The sequence below is a fragment of the Clupea harengus genome, chromosome 8 (genome assembly GCF_900700415.2).
Source record: "Clupea harengus chromosome 8, Ch_v2.0.2, whole genome shotgun sequence".
Lineage (NCBI taxonomy): Eukaryota > Metazoa > Chordata > Actinopteri > Clupeiformes > Clupeidae > Clupea > Clupea harengus.
In genome coordinates this window covers 30,437,663-30,448,349 of record NC_045159.1, presented here as the reverse complement: position 1 = coordinate 30,448,349, position 10,687 = coordinate 30,437,663, and the positions used below count along the sequence as shown (strand labels likewise).

Sequence of the window (10,687 nt, the reverse complement as noted above, 5' to 3'; positions counted from 1 at the left end):
GTGTTAAGGGCTGGATTTGTGAGAAATCTTTGGTGAAGTCAAACAGGTGAACTTCAAAATGTAAAACATGACTGGAAATATACTTCAGTTAGATTTTAATTATAAGATTTCTCTAGGGGTGCCAATAATTGTGACACTCATGTTTTGCGGAAAAATATTTATTTAATCTCAACAGTTTTTTTTTCTTTCAATAATTTTACTTCAATGAAAAGGTAAGACTTTTTTGAATATTTTGAGTGAAAGACCAAGAGGATAAACAGCAAAGACATATTTTTGTATAGCCTGTTTTGCTCATATTCACTAGGGGTGCCAATAATTGTGGAGGGCACTGTAAGTGCTTGTGACATCACATGAGGCTTTGGCTTACAACTGGACATTTAGGCCATATTGTAGTAAATACTGATGTATCCGTATCGTGTATCAGTATGTAGCTTATAAATATTGGGATATGATTTAGGTCCATATCGCCTAGCCCTGATGTCTAGTAATTCAACCTTCTTGATGTTAATGAACAACCCCAAAAGCACACTTGTACTTTGTCTCTTCAAACAGAGAATGTACCGTCTGTTTTGCATTTGTCACAGGAATCTGTACAGGCAGCGAAAGGTAGGTGCCGGAGGGTTTTTATGGGTGATGTACTGTTATAAAATAAATGTTTTATTAAAAACTAGATGGAATATCATTGGAGATGAGAATTACACCTGCATAGTGTTAGAAATGTTTTATGAAATGAAAGGAATTAGAATAATTCAGGAAAGACTGACCTTTACAGTTCATACAATGTTCACATGAAAGACAACCTCATGTATTGATAAAATAAATCTTTTTAGGCTTTTTTAAAAGGGTCATTTGTGCAAGCAGCCATGATGCCAACAGATGTCTTCCTCATGGTTTGGTCAGTCTTGCTCGCCCCTTGCGTCTGGGTTCAGGGGGATTCTTCACCCAATATCACAGACCTTACGTTTAAGAACATGGATTTTGCCATGGACGTCTACCGGAAGATCTCTAGTTACCACGACAACAACATTTTTTTCTCGCCACTCTGCGTGTCTACTGCCTTCACCTCACTTTCCCTGGGTGCTTGTGGCTCGACCCGAGATCAGATCCTCAAAGGGCTGAATTTAGACCTGTTAGAGCACCGAGGAGGCAGGAGTGGTCTCATACCTGAACTTTTTCAGCATCTCCAGAGGAACATTACCCAAGACGATGCATTGATGTTCCAGCAAAGCACGGCCCTATTTGTGGGGCAGGATTTTGAGATTGAGATGGCCTTCAGTGAACAGATCAAACAGTTCTTTGGGGCCGACATCAACAATGTGGACTTCGGTGACCCAAAAGTTAGCATGGCCACCATCAATGAGTATGTGAGGAAGCAGACGGGAAATAAGGTGAAGGAAATGGTAACATCAATTGAACCTTTTACAAAACTCATGCTCATCAACACGATTTACTTTAAGGGTAAGATATTTATTGCCTGTCAATTTTGCCCAGTAGTTAATATATTTTTTTTACTTTTGAATGAAGCTTTAAAGTAATACCCTAGTGCCTTTTCTTTCTTAGACATTACTTACAAAAGAAAAGTCTTTCACATTTAAAAAAGCAAATGTGCAAGACCTGCTAAATGTGATTTTCTTTTTTGTCATGTTATTTTTACATTACCAAGGTGCCTGGGACCTTCCCTTTGATCCAAATAACACAGAAAATGGCCGCTTCTATGTTGACAAGTACAACATTGTGCAGGTGCCCATGATGTTTAAAGATGATAAATTTTACACGACATATGACAAGGAATTGAAAGTGAAGGTGTTGCGTCTTCCGTATGTGGCGGGTTCAGCCATGCTTATTGTCCTCCCCGATGCGGACGTGGACTATACTGAGGTTGATGAAGAAATCACAGCCACGAGGTTCACTGACTGGACACAGAATCTGAAGAAAAGGTAAGTGTCTGATTATTTTCATCTCTATGAATACACTGTGAAATAAATACAAATTCTGTTTGAGGAATTATGCCACCTACAGTACATGACTTTCTATACCTACAGTATACAATAGTGATTATACAACATTTGGGTCATTCCACCGTAGCTCAACCATCACAGATTTTCTTGAAAATGTCACCACATAAAGTGTGACCTTCCAAACTAATACTTGCAAAATTTCAGCTTGATATATCAAATCCTTTCGGAGAAAACACATTCTGAACGTAGTACCCCCCTTGCCTTTCTTGGCATGTTCACAGACTTTTTTTACGAGTCAAAGTCAAAGTTTGGGATTTATTATCTCAAAAAGATTTCATGCTAAATGCATCAAATTTTGAACAGATAATTACCTCTATATTTAGTTTCCAGTTCAAACTTTGCAATACGATTTGGCTTTGTTTTCTCATAGGTATGTTAATATAGTTTACAAAATATAATTATGAAATGTCTGTATTGCATTTTTGTAATGCAGTTTTGCATTTTGCATTTTCAAAGTTTAGGTATATTGGGTCATAAGTCATATCATTTTGATGCACCAGTTATGTTTGTTGGACCAAGGCCAGCAGTGTTTTACTTCAAGCATTATTGTACTGCATAAGTACAATAATGGCTGTGTGCTGACACTTTTTGCTGATATTTGGCTTATCCTGCATATTGGGGTTTATAATTACATTTTAGCTCACCAACCGCTTGCCTAGGTTTTGTACTGCTGTTGTTTTGCTCACACCTGATTCTCTCTTTGGAACCAGGAAGAGTTCAAATGCAAACACCAAAAACTACAAACTTCTGGTCGACTCCCAAACTCTACACTACTAGGGACTTCTCAACCACAAAGAATCTGCATCAATAATATAACACATGATGAGAACCTACCATACCTAGCTAAACTGGAGACTTTAAGGATGGATTAGTGTCCTGACATTGTTTATACTTTCATTTTATGCAAAATGCCCTTTACTCCTCTATCTTGCGTTAGCCAATGTTAGCTCGTCATGGACCAGCTAACGTTACAGTGTAAAACCTTAATTGGAATACATTTCTGGGATCATACCTGGTCACGTCAAAATGGTGAAAACAAGGCATTATTTAGTGACAGTTTAAAGCATATCAATGACAGGAACAGTGTTTCAGTGGATTTTTAAATGTACAATGGCTAGATCGATATTACTATACCATTAAGTCATCACCTTTATGAGTTAACTAGCTATTTGCTATAAGCTGGGTTAGTTTGTTTACTAGAGTCAACAGTTGCTAAGGATAGAGGTCATGCTTTTAACCCAGTGTCATAGAAGTTGTCTCAAATTGTTGAAGATGGTAAAAATATGCGGATTTAATTTAAAACCAAGCCATTTCTATGGACCTGACGCTCCAAAAATAGAACCGTGATCTAAACTTTGGTGTTGACGCTCCGTCAGTGGGCATTCCCTATTTAAAAAGTTCTTAACTCAGGCGTCTCTATTGCTTGCCAACTGTATTTGCGTTGATATCTGAATCATAGTCATGTAGAGAGACACGGCTCTGATCTGAATTATGTATCGCCAGATTTAAAAAAAAAAGAAACTCAGTAGTTTTTGCCTACATAAGAGATGGAAGTGGACAATGTCTGTCTATGGAATTCCCAACCCGCATACATGTACACTATAGCATGACGTTCAAGGCTAGATAATAAAATGATCCCTGAAAATATATCACCAAATTTCATGTGAGATTAAGGAGGGAAGAAACTGCTGTAGCTAATCAGGCACCATACCAGAAACACTCCAGTAAACATGGCTAGTGTTACCTTGTAACTACCGAAAATGGTGGGAGAACACACAAAGGCAGGATGTAAACATAACAGCTGAAAGGTCGGGGCAAAAGCACATGGACACCCAAACATAAAGCACATGTAAACACAACAGGCAGAAGAGAGTCTTTGGTGGCTTCTAGAGGCCAATCAATGTCCCAACTCATAACAGATAGGGGTGAGGGGTGTTTAGAATGAATTGATGGCAATTTTTCATCAAAGATACACAATGTATGGACATGAATTCATCCTGAAAGTATCCTGTCTGGCTAGGTATTGTAGTTTCTCATCAAGTGTTGAATTAGCGATGAGGATAAGAAGTGCCATTGAATGGGCCTACGTGGGATTTTATCTTCATTTTTTACCATCCCCATATATGCCAGGCCACGACCACGTTCAGAGATGCGTTGCCCACTGGATCTTTGTAAATAATGCAAAGAGTGTCATTGAAAAAGCACATCATTATGAACAAAAAACATCTTTTCACTACCTAAAGTTAATTTCAGTGTTTAAGTTCAAGGGTTGCAATGTCAATGTTTTATTTTTCTGTGTATTTTTTTTTTTTTCAATGCCAAACTTAAAGTCTCTGTTTTAGCTTTGAATGTAAGAACCTGGACAGTATTTAAAGACCATGTTATTTGGCTTTTTAAGCACCTGATATCTCATACCTTAATTCTCTCCTGTCTCTTTGCAAGGAAACTTGAGGTTCACCTGCCCAAATTCAAGATGGAACAGTCATATGCTTTGCAGAAAATACTCCCAAACCTTGGTATTACGGATATCTTCCAAGACACTGCAAACCTAACAGGGCTGAGCAAAGAACCTGGATTGAAGGTGTCAGAGGTATGTTCATTCAGCATTGATAGACGCCTCTCACAGCACACAGGGAATAGCACCATATGGAACAATCCTCAGAAAGTCTCAACATCCCGAGAGAATAGATTGGGATTTGGAAAATCATCGAAATAATGCCCATAACTGCTTGAGACCCTACATTCAATTCTGTTCAATAAAATGCATGTCCACGTAGTAGACTATGTCGGGTGCCAACCCAGCTAACAGCGAAAAATAAGCCTACAATGCAGGTTACTTAGCTAAAGTGTCACCAATTTCACTGGGCGAGCCGAGGCTAACCATGGTTAGCATTACCGATTGGGGATCACAAATGTTCTCTTATAACAACCATGCCGTTAACTTAACACATTGATTACCTAAGGATTTGATAGCCACAATCTGTTGTATAGTATACCACAGATAGGCACTAGAGCTGTAATGTTAAGTTTCATAAGAAACCATGGGGTGGGAGTAAAGAGTTCTCAGTAACCATGGATACCACTCTAGAGTCCCACATGAGCCAAGCAACATCATGTAGTCAGTCTTTTTATTGCTTAAGTGTATTAGTAGCAACATCTTCATTTCTACGGGTCAAGACAACAGTTAGTTACAAAAGACAGACTGATCAAAATTATAGCTCACCAAACAGTTTGCATTTACATTTAGTAATTTTGCAGATGCTTTTATCCAAAGCGACTTACAAGGATGTATACACATTTTACATTTACACTGATGGCACACTGCACATCAGGAGCAATTAGGGGTTCAGTGTCTTGCTCAAGGACGCTTCGACAGGGAATCGAACTAGCAACCTTCTGATTACCTTCTGATTACTAAATGACTTCTCTCCCTCCTGTACCACTGCCTGCCTAGGTTTTCTACTGGCGCTCACTGAATTAAATTAAATTTTATTCATATAGTGTCAAAACAATAAAATTGTCTCAAGGCGCTTGACAGAGCCCAGGACCTGAACCCCCCCAGAGCAAGCACAATGGTCACAGCCTTAAGCAGAACCTCGGCACATAAGTAATAAGCATAAGTGCATGACAATGTGGTGGGGGTGGGTAGAGGGAAGAAAGACAAAGTGAGTGGGTAGAGTTTGGCTCCCTAATATGTTTAGATGTACTTAAACATATGGTGATGAGGAACAATGTTTCCACGGCCATCAGTGTTTACGAGCAAAGGTAACGCTATAAGAGAGAGAACATTTGGTTAGTAAACATCAATTTGATAAACAGATAAAGCGATACATTTAGGTACACAATTAACAGTAGGTAATATGGCTGTTAGGTGAAAATTCACCCTAGTTACCTCAGGACTCCGTAGCTGCATATAAGTATATTTATTAGACAAACAACAATTGCAATCGGGCTCACTCCCAGCACAAGGCTCAAAGTGAAGCAAGGATAAACACATCGCACAAGGTTTATATAGACAGGAGTGTAGCGTTCAGCAGGGATAACCATGTGGTGGATTTCTGACGTCCGAGGCAAGGATGGAAGTTTTGCACAAGGTCGGAAGAAGCACAGTTCGACCCTTCTTATCACCTCTGGTCTAAACATGCTCTTGTAGATATGCAGACTAAGTGGCACCTAATATTCTAAGTCACACACACGCAGAAACACAGAAAAGCCATATTCCTGCTTTCATAAGCACATGATTCTTACAAGGAATATATTAATACAAGGCACTTGATTCACATATTCTTAAGTCATTAACAGTGCTTGAAAACTATCTCCATCAATGGCCATTTTATCAGTTTCAGTATTAGCATAACATGATGTAGAAGGAGAGGGAGAGGCTGCCTGGCAAGGTGTATCGGAATTTTGTTTATGTTTAGTTATGGTTGGCTGACGTGGTGCATGCACATTTTTAGTTAGGATAGCAAGGGTGGCAGGATACACAGCAGTGCCCAACTGGCTGGCGATAGCCACACCACACGCTGCATGCTGTACCCAGGATCCGTAAAGGTTCTCCTTCACAGTACAACATGCGGTGTCTGTAGCCCCGTTTTAATGATATTGGGAATTTTATTTGTTGAGTTGTGATGAGTTATGTTTACTTATGTTGGCTGGCTTTCTTGAATGAATATAGACTTCACAGACTTAAGAGGATCCTTGTAGAATGCAATCCTAACTTGTTCTTTCTTCCTCGTCTGTGGAGATCCAACCTCCTTAATGTAACGTCTACTCTTAACCTCTGCCTGCAGTGCACTAATACCTTCTCTCTGTTCATCATCTACTCTTCACCTCTGCCTGCAGTGCACTAATACCTCCTCTCTGTTCATCATCTACTCTTCACCTCTGCCTGTAGTACACTAATACATTCTCTCTGTTCATCATCTGCTCATTTCCATTGCTTCTTCAGCTGCCTCCTTTCATCTAAACTTGGCTTGATCTCGGCACGGCAGAACAAACAAAACAAAAACACAAAAAGCGCAAACAAAACAAAACAAACAGAACATTTAGTAAAAACTAGAGAAACTGTGCGGAATGAGTCATGTAGTGGAGGGTAGGGAGAGAAAGGGAGAGCGGTTAGCAGGTTTGAAGAGGTGGGTTTAAAAGGGAACAGGGGTTAGCAGGTTTGAAGAGGTGGGTTTAAAAGGGAACAGGGGTTAGCGGGTTTGAAGAGGTGGGTTTAAAAGGGAACAGGGGTTAGCGGGTTTGAAGAGGTGGGTTTAAAAGGGAACAGGGGTTAGCGGGTTTGAAGAGGTGGGTTTAAAAGGGAACAGGGGTTAGCGGGTTTGAAGAGGTGGGTTTAAAAGGGAACAGGGGTTAGCGGGTTTGAAGAGGTGGGTTTTGAGGGCTTGTTTGAAAGGGTGGGAGCCTGACAGGCATTCCAGAGGGAGGTGCAGCAACTGAAAGGGCCCTGTCACCGCAGGTGTGGAGCTTGGTCCTGATGGTCTTCAGAGTGTTTGCGCCGGCAGACCTGAGGCAACGGGTTGGGGCGTCGCGGGGGAGGAGATCAGAGAGGTAGGGAGGGGCCAGGTTATTTAGGGCTTTGTAGGTGATGAGGAATATTTTGAAGTCAATCCTGTATTTGAGCGGGTGCCAGTGGAGGTTGTGGAGGACCAGGGTGATGTGTTCACAGCGGCGGGTGGAGGTTGTGAAGGACCGGGGTGATGTGTCCACAGCAGCGGATGGAGGTTGTGAAGGACCGGGGTGATGTGTTCACAGCGGCGGGTGGAGGTTGTGAAGGACCGGGGTGATGTGTTCACAGCGGCGGATGGAGGCGAGCAGTCGAGCGGCAGAGTTCTGAACATATTGGAGTTTATTGAGGATATTGTTGGGTGAGCCATAGAAGATGCTGTTGCAGTAGCCGAGTCTGGAGGTTATGAGGGCATGGATGAGATTGGCATGGATTTGGGTGGTGGCAGAGCACAGAGAGGGCCAGAGGCGTTCCCTTTTTGAAAATTGAAATATCTTAGGAGTAGGCTATTAGAAAACATTGCCCTTTGAACTCACAAGTATGTCGATGTGACGGAGCTGGCAGAACGCATTATAACCTTTTTATCATCGCTGCTGATAGAAACACATTTGTGTTCTTAACTGAGGATTAAACAAAGCTTTTCTTTTCAGCATGTTCACGCCATTAGGTAAACTTTATATGAGCCCTTTGTGGCAATCCAAACCAACTAACGCAATCTTGGGACTCGCGCAAGTGTATAGAAGGAAGTGAGTAAACTCGAATTTTAGCTGTATAAATATGGCAGATGTCAAAAGCTGGACAACCAGGTGTCCACCCAGCAAGCCACATGGTGACCCTAGTTAGAAGACAGTAACCCAAGGTGCAGTGCAGTACTTGTGTGAATGACATCTGGTGAATGAAATGAAAGCTATGAGATCTCAGTCAACTAGAAACCTTTCCACATTTGACTAAAATGAGAATCACGCCCGAGTTTACTCCTGAGTATCACAGCTTGTGACAAGATGATAAAACAGTCTAGCCCTTTCTAACTCATAGTTGGTTGGCATCAGCTCTCCTTGCCTACAACTCAAATTCATTGCATGCAACTGCATTATGTTCAGGCCCACAGCCGTGTAGGTTTAATGTTCCAGTGTGATCATTCAGACCTTTATATTATTAAAGATGACTTGTGTTGTGAACAAACAGCCCTAAAATGTGTGTCATTGAGCATTGTAGAACTTTATGTTGACTGTGAAAACATTCTTTCCTATATTCATTTTTAAACTGTATTGTTTTTATTATCTGAGTTTACAACTATCGTTATCTAATATCAGACATTAAATACGTCAAGAGTTTTGTCATAGCCTCAGCTTATGGAGGAAGGATTTGCTGAAACACATTATTAGTATTAGTGAATTGAGATTGTAATTGCATTCTAAAGTTCAGAATTAACTGTAATCTTGTTTTTGATGTAGGTGTTGCACAAAGCTGTGATTGAGGTTGATGAGAGGGGCACCGTGGCTGCAGCCGCCACTTCTGTGGGCATCACCGCTTACTCTCTGCCTCAAGTCTTCATCGTCAACCGACCTTTCTTTTTCTTTATTTATCACGAGAGTACAAACAGCCTACTGTTCATGGGCAGAGTGATAGACCCTTCTAAATATTGATTAAATGTTTTGTTGGACAAAGAAACTTCTTGCTTGTATTTTTTTTTTACTGTAACTTTACACAAAGCTATCATTAAACAGAAGTTTATCAGACACAAAACACTGGATTTTGGACTTTGTAATGCTTTTCAGTGCTGATTCATGACGGCTGGATTTGAGCTTCTTCAGCTACTCAAAGACTCAAAATCTGGGTAGGTGTGTAGATTGTTAACTATGTATTTCCGGTTCTGATACTTTTACTTTGATAGGGACCGGATGTTGTAACGGTGAAGTTACTGTGTAAGTTGTACCGGTGAACATGGAGTTTGACCATTAAAAGCGTTAAAGGAAACACAGTGTTTTCTGTCAGTTTAACATAGATGGCTCCGCATTGAAATGGTTCTCCACTTACATACGTGGTAGAAGTTCCTCAGTAACAGTTGGAGCCCGTGCATCGTACGCAGCTCTACTCTCTTGTGGGGTGCCCCAAGATTCAGTCCTGGGTCCTCTTTTATCATTGTCATGCTTCCGCTTGGATATTTCCCACCATTCCTATGCAGATGATACTCAACTCCACAGGCAAACTCAATTTGTTACAGAAATGTCTCTAGGACCTAAAAATGTGGAAGGAAGAAATCATTTTATTTGGCAGAGCTTACATTGCCCCAGAGATTAAATTGGGCCTAGGGCCTTTTTTCGTACTCTCTGAAGCCTAGTTCAAGAAACCTCAAGGCCATTCTTGATCAACACCTAAAACTTGGATGAGCACATTAAATCTCTCCATCAGCTTAGAAAAATGTCTAAAATACGTATGTGCATTCTGCATCCAGTCTTGAGTCTGTCATACCGTTTTTATTTCCAGCCATCTGGACTACTGTTACTCCGTTCACATGTCTGAATGCTACCACAGTAAACAAACTGCAACAAGATGGTACAACCCTGTAAACATTTGATATTTACTTACAGGTCTCCATATTAGCCTAGTAACACGTCTTTCTGTTTTTTAGTTTCCCCCCTCAGCATGCGTTTGCGAACGGCTGTCGTCAACTGTTGATGCTGCTGATTGACCGCTCACCGGCATAGATAGAAAATACCAGGCCTATACTGGGCAGGCTCTAGGACCCTGGGGAGGTGCTCTGGGGACTAGGGAGGTTGGGCCATCCACTTACTGAAAGCTCACCTGCAAATGGTTAGACTAGTTTGGCACTGAGCAGCAACTAGTCACAAAAAGGGTTAAAAGAATCAGTGAGAAGCAACCAGTAACACTGGGTGCAAGCCTGTGGGTTTTTTTCAGTTATTTGTCACTACCTCAGTTTGTAAAATGTAAGACTTAATAAAAACACTGAAAACACCCTCGACTTCTAAACCTTGGGAGTTCACAATATATACATAGACGCCGCATTGACTGAGTCAGTTTTATATTCAATTATTTATAGCCTAACTATCGAGATTCTTAGTAACATGGAAACAAAACTTTTTTTGTTACTTCACGTAGATCATAACCCCTTGAATATAAAAACGACTCAGTTGAAATC

At 40.8% G+C, this 10,687-nt stretch overlaps 1 protein-coding gene across 1 annotated transcript; it reads left to right on the top strand.

Moving 5' to 3' along the window:
* Positions 1–520: 520 nt before the first annotated feature.
* serpina10b (serpin peptidase inhibitor, clade A (alpha-1 antiproteinase, antitrypsin), member 10b) lies at positions 521–9,198 on the top strand. The gene is made up of 5 exons (XM_012833498.3): positions 521–606; positions 831–1,458; positions 1,664–1,937; positions 4,461–4,608; positions 8,982–9,198. Exons 1-5 carry the CDS (start codon positions 556–558, stop codon positions 9,171–9,173), a joined length of 1,293 nt encoding a protein of 430 aa, XP_012688952.2. The 5' UTR covers positions 521–555; the 3' UTR covers positions 9,174–9,198.
* The last annotated feature ends 1,489 nt before the right edge of the window (positions 9,199–10,687 follow it).

Bases quoted from the DNA above. Each gene is read 5' to 3' on its own strand.
- serpina10b (XM_012833498.3), top strand. From the start codon at position 556: ATGTACCGTCTGTTTTGCATTTGTCACAGGAATCTGTACAGGCAGCGA. The intron at 1,938-4,460 runs GTAAGTGTCTGA...TCTCTTTGCAAG, and splicing joins ACACAGAATCTGAAGAAAAG to GAAACTTGAGGTTCACCTGC. The intron at 4,609-8,981 runs GTATGTTCATTC...TTTTTGATGTAG, and splicing joins CTGGATTGAAGGTGTCAGAG to GTGTTGCACAAAGCTGTGAT.